This window comes from Perca flavescens, chromosome 17 (genome assembly GCF_004354835.1).
Source record: "Perca flavescens isolate YP-PL-M2 chromosome 17, PFLA_1.0, whole genome shotgun sequence".
Taxonomy (NCBI): Eukaryota; Metazoa; Chordata; class Actinopteri; order Perciformes; family Percidae; genus Perca; species Perca flavescens.
In genome coordinates this window covers 3,084,817-3,107,456 of record NC_041347.1, presented here as the reverse complement: position 1 = coordinate 3,107,456, position 22,640 = coordinate 3,084,817, and the positions used below count along the sequence as shown (strand labels likewise).

Genomic DNA, 22,640 nt, shown 5'->3' with positions numbered 1-22,640 from the left:
TAATTTTGCACAGCTACTTGAGTAGCCTTTATGTTTAATGTCTAACTGTTTTAACCCTGTGTTCGATGTGTGTCTATGTTACTCTTGCAGCAATTTCTCTCTGTCCAAAACGAATTTCTCCTTTGGGAGACTAATAAAGAGACTTTGACTTTGACTTTGATTGTGTCATAACCAAGCGACTTACTGTCGCATAGTAGAGGAATTACCGTATAGTACAGGAGAAGCTCGCAGGCAGTTTGGGCTTACATTAACTGTTTAGGTTTAATTACTGATGTTAACTAGCATTTTAGTTAGCAGTAATTAGCCTGTGCCCATGTTATCTCCTTAGATATACTTACGCTCTCTGTCTCTGTAAGATTGGGAATGATTGAGATTTCTCTTGGCACAGCTACCAGAAGACTTACAACTTTCAGACACGTTGCTCACGTCACATTTACGTTGTCTCTGTCAGTTGGAGGCTGCGCAGTAAAGCAAGAGATCACCGGAAAAGTGCTTCTAATAGCCTTCACTGGTCTCCGTCCAGGGCAACGGGGTCCATTGGTCCATTATATACTGTCTATGGTAGCTAGTAGCCTATATCAACCTATTTACCAAATTAAAAAAACACCAAAATGAAACCCTAAAATAAATCCTCAAAGAACTGTAGCTTTATCTGTGTCGTTTTGGAACTCCCATTTTCTAATACGCTTGTCATGCTATTTTCGTTACAGGGTAGGCCTGACATCGATAACGCTAACGTTATGCTACTAATACGCTACGTATGTCGTATAATTTAGCAGCTCATCACCATCCTAGCAGCTGGCTAGCCAGGTAGCTCCTTTGCTAACCTGTCGTGTTTTGTACTTCTTGGAGAGGTCTTAATGTCTGTCACTAAGGTGCTTGGCGTGGTTTGAAGTGTTTCCTCCCTTGCACGACAATGTTTTATAGCACATTACATACAGGCTCTGTTATGTCACCGGGTTTGCCATCAGCAACTCTGTAGGCAAATAGTCCCACAGTAAACTTCACTAGCCCATTTTGTACAGGGCATGGAGGTATTATGACGCTATTTTTGTCAGTAACGTTGAGGCAGACATGTTGAGGCAGAGGCATTGCTTCTTTGTCTCAACAAAAGCTAAGGCTCACGCTGTATCAACGGGGATGAATGCACAGGAATTGCCCGGTGACTGCATAGACCGTACAAGCACTGGACATTGCTGCGACGGCCACATAGTGGAGATTCAGACCGATTTTACGTTTCATCCTCTCAATCACTTACACCGTAGACACATTTAACCAACATCAAGTACCGAATACTTGAAAATTCTACTACCAAACTTTTTTTTTTCCTACACAAAATCGTAAAAGTACCTATGTTTCGGTATACCGTATAACACTCCCAGATAACCTCCAGCACAACTTTTGCTAAAGGAAAACCAAAAAAGAGCTAGTCAAGCCACACCATGCAGTGGAAAGACGAAATAAAGGTATTGTTGAGACATCGAAACTCATGACAGATAATCTAAACCGCTTTCGTTGACAAATCTGAAAATGAGTGCATTTGAATTTTCAACACACAGTTTGGGTAATATTTTTTACTGTTTGTCTTCGTTTTCTGTTCCAAATAAGCTTGACTAAACTGCTGTGTTGTTTAAAGCCTGTCTGATTGTCTGGCTGCTTGTGTTTCATGCCCTACTTTTTCTCAGCAATTAACTTTCTCAAGTAACACAAATTTCAAAAGCCAGGAACTATTAACTTGTTGTAAAAATTCTAACTATGATGTGTAACAGTACTACATTACCGGAAAAAGTCATGTAAATACGACCCCCGATACAGACTTTGATGCTCTACTGAGTAGAGGCCCGTAACAATTATTACATAATTGTCTAATTACAATTCTTTCATGTAATCACAGTTTCTTTGTTTAATCACAATTAATTGCTAACTTCTAAGGGGTATGACTGTTAATGGTAATTGTCAATTTTATGTTCATTTAAGAAAAAAATATAATGTTTCATGATAAAAGGCATGGTTTACTTCATAGGCTGTGTACCTGTGTTTTTAAATTATCTGGGTCACATAACAGGGATATAACCAAAAGATGTTTCCTGGTATTCATTCAAAACTTTAATGTCTTTGAAAAAGTAATACATTAATACATATTTTTAAATTGGACTGAAAGAGACAATTATATTAAGCGCAATTATTTCTGAGACAGTTAATTATACAGCAGAATTTGGAATTGTTACAGCTCTACTGCTGAGGTGATGGTCACCTCCTCTGTCCAGCTGTCACATTAGCTCAACATTCAACATGACTTTCAAACTGGGTTCTGCAGCATTGAAGTTTTTACACACAGCTGCAAAGTGTGGTACATCATCTTCTCATGTGCGCTCTAATAGACACAAGGCACAGCTTGTTCCAATGCGGCCTGTCATCTTTAAAGTAAGTAGGAGTTTTAATTGTTTTGGATCGGGGGTGTTCAATTAATAGCCTAAGAGGTCCAGTTACTGTCTAAATTTCTCCCTGTAGCATACCCTTACGTGTATCAAATAAAATCATTAAAATAAAGTGCTGATGGCCCTGTGACTGCCCTGCCAGTAGTTTGAATCTGGATTTAGTGCTATTCCCATACACATGTCTAGGTGCTCATTGATAAGCCAGGAATACTACTTGATTTTTTATATTTTTTATTATGTTCATAGCGGAGAAAGCTGACTCACAGCTGTCAAGTCAATCCAAGCAGGGTCAAGGTGTGCAGTGCTACTTGACCTGGTGAGAGCGGGGTACACAGTCTCAGACTAGTTGAAGAAAGTTGCAGCTCACTTGCTTCATGCTCCATGCTTTCATCTCTCACACTACGCGTGGTAAACAATAAATTTGATTGGCTTAATTAATTGTGCCTGCGGTCTAGAGCCGTTTCTGCTGGTAAAAAACAACGTCCCGTGAAGATCATTAGTTATTGTCAATAATTTATCAGAAATTAGTCTGGCAGTCGGACTCTTTACTGATTTAGTTTTGAGGTTGGCTTTAGCTGCTTTTGAATGCTTCAGCATTTGTCAGGTTAAGGAAAGAGAAAGTGAGGTCAGTATATTATGTAGTGTTGCTTAATTAATAAAGAATGAAAATGGGATATTGATGTGTTTCCTTGCCAGGCCTTGTCATGGACTTGTTCACAAGAAATATAAAAAACTATTCAACAGAGTATCTCTAAATTTACTAAACACATTCCTGTTCCCCAGAGGATGAACCATTTCCAATTTGGACGATCTATTTGCTACAATATATAACATATTTCACAATGTAATTTGCAGATTGGGAAGAAAGTTGCTCAGCACATTCATGCTACCAAGCAAATAAACCCTTTTGTTGTGAGTGACCCCATAGTCTTTCCTTATGTGGCAACCTGAGTAAAATTTTTACTTTATTTTCATCATTCATAAATATTTTGTGCATATGTTTTGGCAGGACTTGATAAAATTGTGCAACATTGTATGTGTTACCCATCAAGAAGATGGGTTTCCTTTTAACATAGAAGCATTTTTAACATGTTGTAAATCAATTCTACATGAAACAATTCTGTTTTAGATGAATGTTATTGGCATTTTGTATCCATCCAGCATTAGAGCTAGATGCTACATGTTGTTATGTTCTCCCTTTTAGGATAGTGTTACTTTCTGCATGCCGTTATAGACAATACTACTGTATTTTGTAGATTGTGTTTGTGTCACTATGTGACCTTTATTCTCAACATACAGCATCAATTATTACTTTCATCAACAGTTTCCTTATGCTAATGTAATAATTAGGGCTGTCATCGACTAAAGAAATTCTTAGTCGACTAACACTTATAGGATTTTGTCGACTAATCGATTAGTTGATTTAATTGACAGAGCTGTGCCCTTTGAGAGGTGGTTAAGACTAGAAAAGCACAATATAAATGTAGTTAATTAACCATCTGTAAAACTGAGTTTCTCCACAATTAATCCTGCAAAAGCACCACTTTAAATCTTGTGTTTACCATAAATGTGCTCAGAAGTTTCTTGGAAATAAGTAATTAAGCATGAATAAGCATAAAAAATGACTAATCGACTAAAGAAATCTTAGTCAACTAAGACCAAAACGACCGATTAGTCGACTAATCGACTAAGAGGTGGCAGCCCTAGTTATAATTAATGTAATTATGTATGTATATTTATGTTTATCTGTGAATGTATAATGTATAGGTTATATACTAATAGGTTCATACAATACAGTAACCTAGATATTGCCTATGTCCTATGATGGGGAGCCAAGGATGTTGGTATCACGTGTAGCATGTTACAGCACCGTATAGTAAGAGCCATGTGCTCATGGCCTGATTCTTTTCTCTCCAGGGACAAGGTTGTAGCTAGCACTACACACACACACACACACACACACACACACACACACACACACAAACACATAATACACACATAATACACAGCATTTTAATAGACTAGGAATGGCCGTGCGCACAATTATGCAATCTACAAACACATACACACTTGCTACCCATATAAAAACATACTCTGTCACACAGATGCACAAGGACTCAGACATGTTTTTATGCATAGAAAGAAATGTGCACACACATGCACTCACATGCATACACACACAAACCTGCCAAGTGATGCTAAAGAAGACAAAGTAGCTAATTAAACATGACAGTTAGGAGCGATGAGCGGCCATGTCATGTGATGTTATGGAGTCGGCTTGGACGTATAGACTTTGGCCAATATAGGACACTGTGTTAGTGGGAGGGAGAGATGAATGGATGAATGTAGTGGGGAGAAGAATGTAGCAAAATATGTCAAGACATAGATGGGTATTTTTGAGGTTCATTCCAGCTCCCTTGGTGTTGATTCCCCTGAAGTTTTCTTTCTTTACACACACACACACACGCACACACACACACACACACACACACACACACACACACACACACACACACACACACACACACACACACACACACACACACACACACACACACACACATCTCATACACAACTAGAGGTCGACCGATTAATCGTGGCTGCTGCTAAGTGCACTAAACTTTATCTTTTCATTGAAAAGTTTATTTGACAAAGTTAAGTTTATTTTCTTTCTTCTTACCCATTTTGTTTATTTATACAATATACGTTTTTACATTATACATGTTTAATGTAAGTATACAAGAGCAGACTGGTGTTCAAGTGTTCAATACATGTTTTTGTTGAGAAATTTTGTGTATCTTAAGTACTTATTAGTGTTAAATTTTATCTTTCAAATAGAGGTTAAAAACAAGCAAATATTGTCCAAATATCGGCCAAAAATAATCGGCAGCATATATCGGCCATCGGCCGACCCTGATTTCAAAAGATCGGCATCGGCATCGACCTGAGAAAACCCATATTGGTCGACCTCTAACACAAACACACTCCTGACGTAGAACTATGAGGTGGATGATTCCTGCAAGTACATCACATCATGGCTTACTCCATACTGTCTAGGGAAATCCAGATCCATAAACGATCTGACTAAAAACAGTAATTGTGAAATATAAAGTCTACTTGTGCTTTCGTGGGGGGGTATGAACACAACAGGACGCCACACAAATGGGCTGTTTCATTGAAATGGGCTGTTTCATTCATCTTGCTCTGGCCTAAGTATTGGGACTACCTTTTGGTTGAAGTTGTACCAGAAACCCAACCAACCACTTGTAGGGGAAAATATAAAGCAAAAAAACAATATATACTATGATCTTTTAATTAGGGCTGCAACAAACAATTATTTTCTTGAATAATCGATTATTTGTTTGGTCTATGAAATGTCAGAAAATGTCGATCAGTGTTTCCCAAAGCCCAAGATGACGTCCTCAAATGTCTTGTTTTGTCCACAACTCAAAGAGATTAAGTTTACTGTCACAGCGGAGTGAAGAAACTAGAAAATATTCACATTTAACAAGCTGCAATCAGAGAATGTTTACTTTTTCTTCATAAAAAAAGACTTAAACCGATTAAAGGATTATCAAAATAGTTGGCGATTAATTTAATAGTTGACAATGGTGCGATTCATTTCTGCAGCTCTACTTTGAATAACGCAGTAGACTACAGAGACTAGTGTTCATCACAGACCTGTCCGATTGGAGGAGGGAAAATACTCAAATTCTGAAAACTCTACATTAGTACGACTTGTAGCTAATCACAGGCAGATATGAATACCTGAATTTGACTTTGAAATGAATACATATCAACATGCAACTTGAAAATGTGCATTTGTAGCTTTTTACATGATCATGATTAACATGACTCTCATTCCTGTCTTCCATGTGGAACTGCTACTGAGTCCCAGTGTGTCGACTTGTGTGACTGACACATCAGAGAGCATGTGCGTGTAGTTTGGTTAGTCATTGTTTCATGTGTGTGTGTGTGTGTGTGTGTGTGTGTGTGTGTGTGTGTGTCTGAGTGCTTGTGCCGCGTTACTCAGAGCTATCTCATGCACACCTCCCCCCCCAAACCCTCCCTGCATCTTATCTATTACGTCACATCACCATAGTAACCTCAGCAGTGGTGATGCATTCTGCTTCACTGGACCACCAGCCACCTAAACACTCACCAAGGTCTGTCTGTGTTTCAGTGTAAGTGTGTCTACATGCATGTCACGCAGGTGAGTGTGTGTACTTAAACTAGCATGTGTGTGTGTGTGTGTGTGTGTGTGTGCGTGCATGTGTGTCTGTCTGTGTGTGTGTGTATGTGCTGTCTAATAAAGCACAGATTCAAGTTATTTAGGAATAACAGAGAGGATTCCTGAAGAGGGTGTTTCAAGCTACTGTATAAAGTTCAATTTCATTTGCTGCACATTAACTGCAACAATACACAACATGCTAAATTCAACTGAACACATACTAATTATGAATTATTATATGAAGATTATATAAGAATTCCTCCTTAACATAAACAACGTTACACATTGTGTAAGAACAACATACAATATTTCAAATTGAGACACGTAAGGCTTGCAAAGCAACACCTCCGTTAATATACAGCGCTCTAAACAATTAAACACACGGGCAGTGCGAGGCTCTGCCATTATACAATAACGAGCAGTAACGTTCCACGACATTATTGCAGTGCAATAAACACAGTGTAACATTATTATGAGGTAAAACGAAGTACAGCAACACTGTTATATTATCAATATAGAAAAAGTCTTTCGACGCCAGCACTCTCTTCCAAACTTTCCCAAAACTGAAACTTAAGCCGTCTTCTTCAGCGAGCAGCAGAGCGCAGTGCCAATTTTACCTGCCTGAGGAGGTCGTCCTTTGCCATAGCTGCTCCCAAATTTGTTACACTAAATTTGCCACACTAACAAGGACTGACCGTATCAGTGTCTGCTATGGCAGGCAGAGCGACAAGGCGAACGACCCATGAGAAGCAAGTTGGGGCTCACTGGGTCAGCATCCGCCACGTCTGTGGACACAGAGTTTAAAATCCCCTCCACTGCAATAAGTACTTTCCGCAGGAACAGTCTGTGACTGGATGGTGGCATACAGTGCAGCTTTAACAGCTTTTGCTTCCCTTTCCCAGACTCCTCCGCTTGGGGGGGGTTGAACTGAAACCTAATGTGGTGTTTTGCCAGATGAGCCTGGAGTGTGGGATGTAATGACCTGAAGGCCTCCTGGAGCTCTCTTATACCTCCCTTAGTTAGAATTAGTGCTCTGGTCGGACTGGAGCTCAGCTGGCTTACCCCGTGCACAGCACGCGTCGTCAGGCATTTAAACAGTATGCCCCATCTCTTCTCGTTGCGACGTCCAACCTTCACTGCGAAAGTCCCGAAGCAGTCCATGCCCGTAGAGAAGAACGGGGGCTTCAGCAGTCTTAGTCTGGACAGTGTTGGCGCTTAACAGCTTCACGGCCATGAAGAATCCATTATTTGCGCCGCAGCTCTGCAAAAAGGCGCTCTGATCCTGGGTCCCTTGTCCACGTCCTGGATGATGAGCTGGGTCACTTTATGCCGATGGTCCAGGACCACTGGGTGAATAGATTCTGGCTCTAGCTGGTTACTGCGGTGGAGCCTTCCTCCAACCTGGATGAGTTTCACAGTCTCGTCATACTATGGTGCTAGGGAGATCAGTCTACTGGTGGCAGCTACTGGCTTACCGGTACTCAAGAGGCTGAGCTCCTCAGCAAAGCTGTCCTGATGAGCTCGTCTCAATACTTCTCTCTCTGCTTCTTTGTAGTCATCAGCAGAAAGACTGATGGGGCTCACTGATGACGAGGGCTGGATTGTGCAACAGCCTCTGTCAGCGCTCTGAACGAGAAAAACTGATCAGCATTTGGTAGCAGAGAAGTCTATATGCTTGTAGTGAGACAGCAGACAGTGGGTATTCGCAGCTTAGCATAATTTTCTGTCTTCTCTGTGGCTGGCTGTGTGGGCCAGACTTCAGGCGACTGTTGTAGGAAGGCAGGGCCCTGACTCCATCTGGTCTTACCAGCCAGTTCCAGCAGTGTTTTCCCCCGTGCAATGTCATCAGCTTGGTTGTTGACAGAATCCACATATCTCCAGGCCCAGATGTCAATCAGCTCCTGGATTTCAGCTACCCGTGTTCCCACAAATACCTTGTACCGGCAGGAGTCGGACTTGGAGCCATGTGAGTACTGTTGTGGAGTCAGTCCAGAAGACAACATTGCGGATATTCACATTCAGCTCTCTTTGCAGTAATGCAGAGCTGTGCAGCTGTCAGGGCAGCACACACTTCTAGTCTTGGTATTGATTGCTGCTTTTTCAGGGCCAATCTGGATCTGGCAGTCAGGAAAGACACTTCCACACGGCCATGTGAGCTCGCCGTCCGCAGATAGGCCACTGAGCCATATGCCTTCTCTGACCCATTAGCAAAGATGTGTAGGTCTCTATAGGGGTTTGACGCGTCCATCTCAGGGTCATATAGCAGCGAGGCAGTAGAATCTGGGAGAGATGCTGCAACTCTTCCTCCTACGTCAGCCATGGCTGCAGCACCACTACCACATCAGGCAGTGACGGGTCATCCCAGTCTCTCTGTTTGTCCCCCAAGTGCTGCACAAGGACCTTGGCCCACGTGGTGAAGGGGACTATAAATCCCAGGGGGTCGTACAGGCTCTGTATATGTTTCGCATGGTGGGTGTGGGTTGGTCCAGCATACAGTATTTATACCTTAAGGTGTCTGAATTGCAGAGCCGGCGGAGTCCCAGTTGTTGTAAGTAAGTTTATTTGATTAGGACAATGCACATTAATCAACATTTCTGTAAATGCGCCAGTCTTAGCCAGTCGGCTAATTTTCATGCTTGTCTTTATGGTGGGAAGAAACCCGAGCACCCGGAGGGAACCCACGCAAACACAGGGAGAACATGCAAACTCCACACAGAAAGGCCCGGAACGACCTGGACTCGAACCCAGAACCTTATTGCTGTGAGGCAGAAGTGCTAACCACTGAGCCACCGTGCTGCCAGGGCGAGCTCCTATGGGTCAGTGTCTGACTCATTGATCCGCAACTCACTGCTCTCAGATGTGGCTTCTTTGGGCATGTGGCTGATGACCTCAGGGGTGTTACTGGCCCACTGGCGTAGCTCAAATCCACCTATAGCCAACAGTGAGGTCAGTTTGTCGACCAGGTGATGGGTTTCTTCCACAGACAGGAGGCCCTGCAGACAGTTGTCCACATAAAACAATCGTTCTGTAGACAGTCGAACATCTTCACCTGGCTAACTGTGGTCAAACACGTTTCTGCAGGAAATTCTGTAATGGAAGGACTTGTGTAGATGCTGGGTGGTTCCTCTGTCTTCAGGTCTCGCCACAGGAAGCGCAGCAAGGGCTTGTCCTCTGGGAGCAGCCTCACCTGGTGAAACATGCCTTTGATATCGCTGCTGACAGCAATGGCATGCTCTCAAGCGCAGCATTACACCAAGTAGACTGGAACTTAAGATGGGCCCAGGTAACAGCAGCTCGTTAAGGTTTTTTCCCTTATACATGAAGGAACAGTTGAACACAATCTTGTTCTTTATGTTATGGCTGACAATGTGATGTGGGATGAACCAGGACTCTTCTGACACTTTAACTGCATAGCCCGCCTTTTCCAGCTTTCCAATCTGTGCACAGTATACTGCTGCTCTTTGAGGGTCTCGCAGCAGGCGCAGGTGCCAAGATTAGCTAGCACAGCCTCCTTAGGTGCCTGAAGCTGTGGCATGTTCTTCACCCTGTGGAGGGGAGAGGCGTAGCGCTGAATCCCATCAACCTTTACTTGTGTGGTCTTCGCCTCCAGCAGGCAGACTGCTTCCTGATCCTGCCTGGAGCGTGTGACAAGCTTTTCCCTCCTGTAGGGCATAACTTCCAGCTGCCACAATCTCTCTACACTCTGTAGAAGCTCGGCAGTGGGTGAGAGGGTGGAGACGTGCAGGCACTGTTGTGATGTTGCCTGCTGCTTGCTGTACCTGGTCGGCCCCTAAAGTGTCCAGCCCAACCTCGTCTTCACTGCTGCTGGTCCCCCATGGGTTCCCAAACGCACAGGCTCCACTGGAGTGATTGTGTATAATCTGACCCGATTAACAGCAGAGGTTGCACTCTGTTAGTCATCTGGAGAGGCAGGATGTATCCTCAGCTGCAGGTTTTATATTCACTTCATGCAGAGCTTGCAGATGTTTCCCCTTACAGTTGTAACATGCAATCTTCAGGCGGCACTGTGCAGCCTGTTTTGCGCAACCGCATCGCCAGCACCTTTTGTTGATCCACACTGTTATCTGTTCCACTGTAAGCTGTGCAAAGTTCGCACACTTATCTAGGAAGTGCTGCGTGTTAGAGCAGTAAGGGCAGTATGCTGTCCTCTCTGGCTGCTTGGTGCTAGAGGGGGCCTTCTCTACTGCTGGTGTGCTCTCAGGTTGGTCTGTGGTGTGCATGATGCTGGTGCTCTTGCCACTATTACCGTTGCGGCGGCGCTCTGTCCTGGGTCCTGTTCTGCTCTTGTCTTCACTGTTTAGAGGCTCATACACTGTCTCTTGCATCTTCAGCTCATAGTCAAGCCAGTCAAAAAAGTGGAAGAGGCTTGGGATTGTAACACGTATTGGGTACAGGAATCTGTAAGCTGTCTCTTGTAGTGCTGGTAGGTCTGGAAGGGAAGTGCGGGCATGAAGGGCATGTCCATTAACTGCTGCTGCAGCCTCTGATTATCTCCGCTCAGCTTATGAAGAGTTTCAAGTTACTCAGGCGCTGTTTCTGGGGCAGGCCTCCATCAGGCAGAGGCAGGCGTAGAAGAGGGGGTTCTGTATACTCAGACTGGTGTGGATAGGCAGCTTCTGCTCCACGCATGACTTTCCCGTCCTCATGCAGCAGTGGAAGTGTGAGAGGCGTCATCCTGGCGTGTCTCTCCCACGGTGACCACGCTGTATCCGGCTCGAAGGGCCAAATGTTTTGGTGACTGGAAAGGACTGTATATTTTGGCTGGTCTTTAAAAGGTTCTGGCCATCAGGGGGCATCCATCAGAATGCAGACAAGATGTTCCTTTTAAGTGTTTTATTGGAATAAAGGTTTAAGTGTGTGTGGTTCTGAAACAGAGATACAGGCATAAATCAGTAAAGTTATGATACCAGTATTGGAAATGCCTCTGATACTGCCTAAAGTGCTGGTATTGGTATCAGCAAGTACGCAATATGCACCGCTCCGATACAATATAATTTAGCAAAAAAAAAAAAAAAATTCTCTGTAGGTATTTGTTCAAAGGGTTTTACCTGAGCCAGGCCATACAACAATGGCAATCATGTCACATCCATACAGGGTTAGTAATATACAGCTGTTCAAATTAAACCTGGTATTGGAACATCTCTATATAAGAGTCACATGACTTGACTTGAGTTAGACTTGAATCGCAAATTTTAGGACTTGAGACTAGCTTGATAAACATTAATTAAAGACTCCACTTGACTTTGACTTAATATTCATGACTAGAGACTTGAGTTAGACTTGAGTCAAATGACTTGACTTTCTGTTTAATAAATATATATTTTTTCCCCTCTGATATTGAGGAGGAGTTAACTTTACGATTCTAGTGCTGTTGCATGAGCAAGAACCCATTGATATGATGACGCGGCACGTGGTGGCAGACCTGCAGTAAACAAGACTGGCTACGGCTAGTAACTTAACGTCATGGATCCCGCTGTACCGCAAATAATAAAGTTTGGCTATAAGGATTACACATCTGACCAGGAAAAGAAGAAACGAACGGCAATTTGCAAGGTCTGCACTACAAAAATTTCTGCCGTCAACCACCACCACGTCGAATTTCATCAGACAGATTTGGGTTCCAGTCCCCATATTCAGCTGAACCACTATTTGGACGTTTGTGATGGACAGAACTCCCTTCAAGTTTTGGGCCATGAATAAGCACACTCTCCCCTCTTTGTTCAAAGTGGTGGTAAGAGCGAATAAAACTAGGCACACACATACATACATACACACACAACACAAACGGAACTCTCTTTCTCGCTCTCTCTCTCTCTTTCTCTCTCTCACACACACACACACACGCAGACGTAAGTATGTGAATAAAGCTAGGCACATATACGCACACAAAACACTGCACTCTCACACATATGCGCATACATACATTCACTCACCAATATTAATAACTTTTCACTCACTCTCTCTCAAACACACACACATTCACTCACAAATGCACTGACAAATATTAACATATACTATTCATTCCATGTGATAAATACACTCAGTCAATCTCTCCAAATTACGCAAAGGTGGTGGGATTCAGCTACACTTAAATAATATGTTATATATCTATATAAATTTAAACTGTTCAGATGTATGTGGCTTGGACACAATGTCTTCTGAATATTGAGTAGGAAAAAATGCAAATAAAACTCCAGCAGTTCATAACCACTGTCTTTAGCTTGTTTAAAAATGGAAACTTTTGTACGACTTGACTTGTGACTTGCTTGACCAAAGCTATGACTTGACTTGAATTGACTTGCTTGTCACAAAAAATGACTTGGACTTGCTTGAGACTTGAAGGTTAAGACTTGAGACTTGCTTGTGACTTGCCCATGTGTGACTTACTCCCCAACAGCAATGTTGTAGGACTGGGCGATAAATAGATTTTATTGATTAACTTGAATGTGTAGTTAACGTTGATTTGTTTAAATGAAAATCTGTTTTCTCCTTAACATTTGCCGACGCTCCCCTCTGGGCTCCCGTAGTTCTGAATGGGCTCAGCCCAAGGGGGTAAGCTTCGCTTCAGGTTCGGTAACCTCACATTCTCTCAGTTGGAGGCTGCGCAGTAAAGCTGGCCATCACCGGAAAAGTGCTTCTAATAGCCTTCACTGGTCTCCGTCCAGAGCAACGGGGTCTATTGGTCCATTATATACTGTCTATGCCAGTGAAGGCTATTAGAAGCACTTTTCCGGTGATGGCCAGCTTTACTGCGCAACCTCCAACTGAGAGAATGTGACGTGAGCAACGTGTCTGAAAGTTGTAAGTCTTCTGGTAGCTGTGCCAAGAGAAATCTCAATCATTCCCAATCTTACAGATACGGAGACTGTAGGTGTATGTAAGGAGATAACATGGGCACAGGCTAATTATTGATCACTAACATGCTAGTTAACATTAGTAATTAAACCTAAACATCTCATGTAAGTCGAAACTGCCTGCGAGCTTCTCCTGTACTATACGGTAATTCCTCTACTATGCGACAGTAAGTCACTTGGTTATGACACAATCGTTAGCCTATTTTTACAAAAACGTCTGCTACGGAGCCATAACGTGAGGTACAAGGTAATGGAGCCTTTTATACATTGTCGTGTTTCTTTGGAACTAAACAACGGACAAATAGAGTCTTTAAACGCTTCAGATGTAAAGTTATTCGCAGTCAAGTGACGTAAAAAAAAATGGCGGTCAGCGGAATGCTAACAGGAGGTGATGGCCAGTTAGCAACAAAATGGCGCCATGATGGCTCAAGTTCTGAAGCGAAGCTTACCCCCTTGTTCACTGGTCTCCGTCCAGAGCAACGGGGTCTATTGGTCCATTATATACTGTCTATGGCTCAGCCCTCCCCCCGCGCGTTTGCCATAGACTACACAAACAACATGGCAGCAACAGGGACTAACATTAGTTCTTTTCTTACTAGTCGTTTCATTACTTACTTAACCGTAATCTCCGCTGAAATGACCGGCAGCTCGTGGTGCTCTATATCTGGCTGACAGTCACCTATTCTTGGATAACTGAACCACTAACTACAGCTGACCTGACGGAGCACCGGAGCCGGTGTTGAGGAACTCTGTTGCGGCTCAACACTAAATGCCGCTGATACGACCGAGCTGTGACCGAGGTCTGTAGCGGCTTAAACAACTAGCAATCTGCACTTTGTAGCACGGAGCTCCTCTTTGACATTTTTTTTACCGCTAGTTACTACAAAGGAGCTTGATACAGGTATGCTACATTCATGAAACCATGGGATGTTAATGTATGTTACTCAGCAACAGGTAAAAATAGGGGCAAGGTTGCGTGACTAAAGTAAAAATGAATTGAACTTTTAGGCAAGGAACGAGAAGTGAATTACCTGTATGTGTGAAAACAGCTTTATCTCACGCATCTGTTTTGTTGTTGTTGAATATAAAGCTTAATTATATAATTTTGTAATTCCCCCTAAAAAAAAACAATGGTAGGGAAGACACTCAAACCAATTCGAATTCAACGAGCTAAGCTGCTTGACTCTGATTGGCTAACAGCTAGCCAATGAGAGCCTGGCTGTCAGCATCCTTTACCCAGCACAAATGGGCGAGCTCATGAATAGTAATGAGCTCAGGCAACATCATGTCAGACTGACCAGCTTTTGTAATTGGTCTGATTTCTCTGCTTATTTCTTTTCAGTGCCTAGAGCTGACAGAGGAGGTAGCAGTTAATTTTCACATTCACGACATAACACAAACACATATGGACCTAACATATTTAAAAAAATACAAGTAAAAACGGTTTTGTATGGCAGGGCACCTTTAAGACACGGTGGCTTCATCTGTTGTTAATACTGTTGGTAAAGTGAAGGGTGTTACAACGTGGAGACTGCAGTGCTCACACAGTGAGTGTCACACACAGCACACCTTTTTGTTTACTTAAATCGCACACTGTTGCTATGTAATCTCACGGAGTGACATCGCGGTTGCGATTATATAAATCGTGCAGCCCTTCTTGAATATGTCAGAAGTAGAAAAATAAAACCAAAATATGGCTGCCAAAAAGGTAAGAGGAAAAATAATTATTTAGTAATTTGGTTGTACTGACTATTTACAGAAAAGGCCATTTTTTTAAGGAAAGGTGGCGATACAACTTTGCTTTTAATGTGAAAGAGGGCTCACAAAAAAACAATCAGTTAAAATACTTATTGAGGAGGTAACACATTTTTCTCAGGGATTCACATCTTTGTTGCATTGCTTCTTCTGAGACTTAGTTCTGCTCTTGGGCTTAAGGATAGTTGTTGGTGTTCACTGTTATTAGCTAAACATATGCTCCCAAGCACACATCCACCATAATACTGCCATACATCAGCTACAATCATCACTCCAGAGCATCCTGTTCTAGCTCACTGCCTCTCTATTCTTCCATCTGCCTGTGACATAGCTGTTTGCATAACGTTGCCAACATTTCATGTTTCTGCATTTTGATAAATATAGCCGAGCTCAGTGCTATTTATAGAAGCCCCGGCATGCTGTGCACCTAAGACGGGGCTTGTTGCATGGTGGGAGAGGAGATGGGTGGGAGGTGGGGCGCTTGAGGATAGTGTGACCCAAATGACTGAGCTGGAATGATTGGCCTTGCTGCGCTTACTGTGCTGCTGCGTTTACTGCACTAATGCTCCCGCAGGAACATAGTGACACAAGATGCATGTCTCATCTGCCTTTGTTCTGTGGGGAGAGGGAATGTTTGGAGTATTCAAGAATGTCTATTAACTATGGAACTAAGAGCTTGTGCATTTTGGCCATTAGACGTTTTTGCATGAGGGGCATCACAACATGCATCTATCAGAATAAAACGTAATAACATAACAAAATATATTAGGGATCTCTTTGAAAGTGTTATTTTGTTACATAAAACCAATTTCTTTTGAATGCAACGTGATGCATTCAGTGTCTTTCACCAAGCCAACTGCCCAGGGATAGAGCTGCCACTAATGGTTTGTCTCGTGGTTTGTTTTCAGTGAATACGTTCTTTATGAAACCATTCTAACCATTCACCATCTCTTTCTCTTTGTTTCTGCCTTTGTCGGACTCTCTCAGGATATCATGTTTCCAGTTCCGTGGTTGACGAGGGAGCGAGGTGGGAGAGCCGTCATCTTCTACAAGAAGTCTACGACAACGAGTCAAAGCTCTACTCTGAGCCTGCAAAAAACTGCACAGAACCAGGTAAGACGTAAGAAAACATGTCACAAGAGCAGGCAGAACTTTGAGGTTTCTGAGACAAAGCAATTTAAAGAACCCCATGTGTCTTTGCAAGAGAGGTAGAGGTATTAATCGCAGTGCAATGCAAACACCAGTGTGGGGAGTTAAGCATTTTCTTTGAATAGAACAACCAATTGATTATGTCAAGATGCTCTTATTACTGTATGACACGTACCTACTGTATCTTATTTTGGAGTTTCAGGACATATCAGAGCCAAAGCCCAAGATGCCACATTTCTTCTTTATTCTGTTGTGCATAATTGGGTCAGGTGTGGTTGTGCTTCCATATTGTACTTTTTGTATAGGGTTATGGACTGCCAATGTGGCAGATTATTGTACAATCCTGTTAAATGCATTTGGTACACAACCAAGGCAATCACTTTTTGGGAATATATAATATAAAAACTATTTTGGGGTATTCCCCAGGGAAGTGTACTGGGACCATTTGTGTTGTCATTATGCTGTTGAGTTCCCTACTACTGTGTGGTGTTGAATTGATTCAGCGAAGGAGTGGAGCTCGCTATACATCACTTTACAGCAGTGCACAATCGCTTGTAGTATATCTGGACAATTCTTTTGCTTTTCATCTGCCACAATACACTTTCTCGCTGTATGGTAGGAAGAGTTGTTAGGGTCCTCTATGATGAAAGAAATATCAGGTTTTCGAAGGAAGCACTATGTCCACTTCCCTTCACTATTACACACGCACGCACACACGCACGCACACACACACACATATACACGCACACACACCAGTGTTGTAGTCGAGTCACCAACTGTCGAGTCTCGAGTCCCCAGTGTTCAAGTCCAAGTCACCAAAGAAGAGTCAGAGTCCAGTCACTATTACCTGAATTCGAGTCTGAGTCGAGTCTTGAGTCCCCAGTGTTCGATTCCAAGTCGAGTCATCAAGGTTTAGTCTGTGTTGAAGTCCAAGACTGCCTACATTTCTCCACTCTGGCACCTTTAAAGAGCTGATAAACTAATAAAAGAGGGTCTACATCAAACAATCACAATTGCAAAGGGAGTTTATTTCTGACATTTAGCGGTGCTCTTTTCGGCATTGGATGTTAAATCCGTGTAGGCGAATTTCACGATCCGGGGCGCATATATCAATATCAATTCCTTTGTTACGAGAGCGAAAAGTAAGAGCGAAAATGCAGTGACGTCAGTGAGTGTGTGTTCAAGCAAGGAGAGCGAGCGGTAGCGGTGTCCGACTGAGAAGCGAATGTGTGGCTGTGAGGAAAAAGCGACAGAACAAAAACATCCCTAAGACGATGTAAAGTGAGTTAACAGATAACAATAAAACAAGAAGCTTCTCAAGACATGGTAGCTTCATCTTTTGTTAATACTGTCGGTTAGCCCCAAAAGAACATCAGCCCTGGATGGAACGTCTCCCCAGCTGCTTCCCGGCCGGTCTTGGAGCCCGAAACAGGAAAAGTTTAACATCTTATATCAAATTTGTATAACCTATTTAGTCAAAAACTTCATCCAACGTCTGAGTCCTTTTTCATGAATGCTCAAGTCCGATTTTATATATCCTCGAGTCCGAGTCCAAGTACAAGTCATCAGTCCGAGAGTCCGAGTCAAGTCACGAGTCCAGAGAATAGAGACCCGAGTCCGAGTCCAGGACTCGAGAACTCCAACACTGAAACACACACACACACACACACACACACACACACACGCATATATACACACACACAGAAAATGTGGAAGCACTATGCCCACTTCCCTTCACTATTACACACACAGACACACACACACACACACACACACTATCCTTTCTCAGGAGAGCTGGCTTCAAAAATGCTGAACTGAAGATGAATAATGAACAGCGCTGCCTCTGGTAAAGAGCAGAAGACAAACAGAGAGAGAGAGAGAAAATGAGGGGGATGTTGACATTAAGATGAAAGCTGATGAAAATCACAAACTTCTCCCAGGTAGAAATCCTCTCTGTGCTCCTTTTAGACTGAACGCTGCCAGCGTCACTGGGCTTTTATCCCTGAGTGTATGCTAGTTGCTTCCTCAGTGTGTACCAAAAGCTCTCATGTCGTATGTTTGCTTTTTCTGGGGCGTGTGTGTGTGTGTGTGTGTGTGTGTGTGTGTGTGTGTGTGTGTGTGTGTGTGTGTGTGTGTGTTTGTTTGTGTGTGCGCGTGAGCATTTGCATGTGTTTTCCCCATGGCGCGGAGTGTGTTAGTGTTTTCCATGTGGAATCCTGGGGCTTTACAGGGCTGACGTCCTGCCAAGCATTCTCTTGATCTCATTGTAAACACACCGCCCCCATCTAATGTCTGCATGCACACATGCTCCTCCTGCCTGCAGTTTGGGCTGTACAGACATCGGATTCTGCAATCTGACTATTTAGACAGCACATAGTTTATAGCCCGTTTCTGTTTAATTACGCTTTGTCTCCTGAAACACTAATTAACTTAATAGGGATTATTCCTGCTTTCCTGCACTAAGAGGGGCCTTTACAACGTGTTCCTTATACAGCTTTTTCTCTCTCACTCGTTCCATTATCATCTGCTCTCTCTCGTCCCCCTGGAGCGCTCCCTGTCTCCTGCTTTTTCTTTGTGTTTTTCTATCTATCACTCTCTCTGGTTTTTTTTTTTTTACACATTCACAAGAAAATATACTACATGCACAAGCACAGAAACACGGCATGTGCACACACTGAGGAGATACGAGCATCTTTGTGCATGCTGCAGATGTGATGTGCATGCGCGTATCCATCTAAACAAGTTTTTGATCTCATGTGGAGAGTCTAAGCCTTTTTTGTTCTCAAAACAAGCGAACGCTTCAGACAGAGCGGTTAATTGGATTTGTTTTATTCGTTTAACTTCCTTGCTAGATTAGACACTAAACCAAATGACAACGTCTTGCACGTTTCAGGTTGAATTAGAGGACAAAAAGTCAAATTATTTCACCCTCCTGCCAAAGAAAAAGTCTAAAGTGGAGGATTTAATAAAGGTAAGACTGACAGTTTTTGTGTGCAGTCTTTTACTTTGTTATAGAGATAAGGAGTGTTCTGTCGGGGAATAAGGGAGTAGGGTATTTGCTGGAATGCGCCTCTGTTGGGAATTCAAAATTCAGGTAGCTAGTCCTATTTGTAGTGGTGTTCGCTTGACAGCCCCTCTGCAAATACGCAACAATGGAGCTTGTGACACGTGGCGGCAAATTCCCCAAAATAACATTGCTCCTTCTGCTGTTGGCTCAGGCCAGCTGGGGTCTGCGAGGCTCCGTCAAGTGTGCAAATCATTTGAACTGTACTGATCTGGATTCATCTTAATAGAAAATGATGTTAGTGGGAGATACATGTGCATCATGAGGTATGATGCAAATCATGTGTTAATGGTTAATTGTCATCACCAATTGGTAAGATGAGATATAATATAATACTATATATCTTTAAATGTTTCCCTATTATTACCCTTTGTTTTTGGCCTCTTATTACCGTGGTACATACATTTCAGTCTAATATTACTATGGTTGGGCATCGTTTTGATTTTAACAATCCTGAAGCTTCTGGTTCTTATTGATTCTCAATTCCGATTCTTCGAGGGGTGGAGTTGAAACGGATTACATGCTTATTTCAGACATAAGAGGACAGTTTATTTTTAATTCAGTGGTAATTTACAGTTTTACCAGGCTTTTTAAACCTAAAATAAATCCACACTAGAGCACCATTTACTGTGCTCTGTGGCTGCAACACAACAAGCGCCTGGAAGTACGGTGGGCGCTATGGAAACCAAAACTTGCACTTATTAAATTTGGAACCGATGATCAGATTCAAAACTAAATTTTCCAAACGATACCAATTAAAAAACGATTCCATTTTGGAACCGGTTCTCCATGCCCAATCCTAAGTATTACCCAGGCGGTGGAGCCGCGGTATCAAAGTCCCTCCCATACACCTGCCCAACCAATAGCGAGTCAATCACAGCTGTCAATCATGACGTTTCACCCAGTTTTTATAGCATCAAATAACTAATAAAAAAACAAACTTATCCGAAAAATGAACACTTGAACAAAGTGTACGCATGAACCCCTGGTTTTTACCGAGCTGTAATGTTAAGTGCTACCCAATTTCTTTGTGTGCATTAGCAATAGAGGTCGACCGACATGGGTTTTCTCTGGCCGATGCCGATGCCGATCTTTAGAAATCAAGGTCAGCCGATATTTGGCCGATATGTGCTTGTTTTTAAACCTCTATTTGAAAGATAAAATGTAACACTAATATACAGAATTTCTCAACAAAAACATTTATTGAACACTTCACCAATCTACACTTGTATACTTCAATTAAAAATGTATAATTTAAAAACGTACTGTATATTGTATAAATAATATATGAAAAATATATTAAATAAACGAAACAGGTAAGAAGAAAATAAACTTTGTCAAATAAACTTGTAAATGAAAAAATAAAGTTTAGTGCACTTAGCAGCATTTATTAAATTCTGAGAATACAAATCTGCACATCTTCACAGAAAGTGACATGTTATTATTAATCTCAACACTATTTCCTCCTAACTCCTGTTGAATCAAATCAGACTAGGGTTATCTAAAGTCAATTCTTGTTCACCTTGTTTGTTAGATCATTGTTCATTTGTTGAAGTGTTGTATCTGTGTTTTGGGGATCCTACTGTTACATGTCCTGTTGCACTCATAAGGATCAAAACTCTGAGTTGTAATTTAAAACTCGTGCAGCCAATTTAATAAAATTAAGGGTTTTATTCATGCTCGAGTCCATAGATGCAGTTAATGGATACAGGCACGGAGAACTTAAGGCTCTGTTAGCAACGATTAGCTCCGTTAGCGGTTAGCTCCGTTAGCGGTTAGCTCCGTTAGCGGTTAGCTCCGTTAGCGGTTAGCTCCGTTAGTGGTTAGCTCTAGTTAGCTCCGTTATAGGAGAGGATGAGCCTGCCACGCACAGGGGTAACAACCAGGCTTTGATAAATGACATTCGGGGAGCTTCCACAGCGGTGTGGCCGCGGTGTTTTGTACGGTTTTATTAGTACAGTTAATCCCAAGGCAAGAACACCAGCAATATGCTAGCTACTACTAACGGTAGCGTCGGAGCCTGAAGTGACTGTGCGAGACACACAGCGCAAGAATTCACGAGGGGAGGGGCTGGAGGCAGGTGGTCTGAGTGCGCTGTAAAAAATGTCGCCTATTCATGTTTTTAACTCTAGGCTGCCCGCAGATGCGCCTGCCTATTAATCGGCTTGATATACTGGGATATTGGCCGATGACGATTATGTAAAAAAATGCCAAAAATCGGCCGACCGATTAATCGGTCGACCTCTAATTAGCAATGATGGCCCCCGGGGCTGCAAGTAATGATTATTTTCATTATCAATGAATCTGTCCATTTTTTATTTTTTAGACTGATTGATAATTCAGTTTACAAAATGTTTGCTTGATAAATGAGATTGACGTTTAATTCATTCTAAAAATCCTGGTTTTAGCACTAAATCCCATCTTGGTTAATCCAAAAGAGAGGAGCATCAACCAAACTAACAACAGACAGGTGCTCGCAGTATTCGATTGACAGGTGAAGCTTAGCACAAAACAAAACACCAGCAGCACTGAGTGCTAAACAAATAAAAACAAACAAAATGAAAGACCTTCAGATTACAAAATGTCCCCACTCAAATGAATATGTAACAGCTCAGATAATTTTTTTTTAGTTAAGCCCAGTTTGATTACCTGTGCAGGTGACGAGTAAAACTGACAGCTTTCCCAAACACATTTGAGAACGTCTCCTCTTATCTGTCAGAGGAGATTCTTCTTTACATTCTTATTACAGCAACTGTCTCTTCTCCAGCATTCTGTGCTGGAATTGGTCGGATCAGTGGCACTAACCGCCTCTCATCTCACCACACACAATATACCAACAGACAGTGCAAACGCATCCATACTCCTTCCAGGGCCTGAAAAGTGAAGCCAATGCAGAAGTGCCTTTAACCTGCATTCTATCTCATTTCCAGCAGGGGGCGACTCCATTGGTTGCAAAAATTAGTCTGTGTATTCGTTTACATGTACCCGTGTATATATGCCGTCAATGCAGCCAAGAGCATGCCAGACCTGTAGGTGGCAGTGTAACGAGAAGCTCAAGCCCACGTTAGCCAATCAGAATCCCGAAAATAGCGACAACAGCAACGAATCACTTCCTCTTTCTCTCTCTC

At 42.5% G+C, this 22,640-nt stretch overlaps 1 protein-coding gene across 1 annotated transcript in view; it reads left to right on the top strand.

The window, feature by feature from the left end:
* Positions 1 to 22,640, top strand: part of slc24a3 (solute carrier family 24 member 3) — a 148,672-nt gene that overhangs the window by 42,541 nt on the left and 83,491 nt on the right. Inside the window, exon 2 of the mRNA XM_028603933.1 lies at positions 16,287 to 16,412. Coding sequence (XP_028459734.1) covers positions 16,287 to 16,412 — 126 coding nt within the window. The remainder of the gene's footprint in view (positions 1 to 16,286; positions 16,413 to 22,640) is intronic.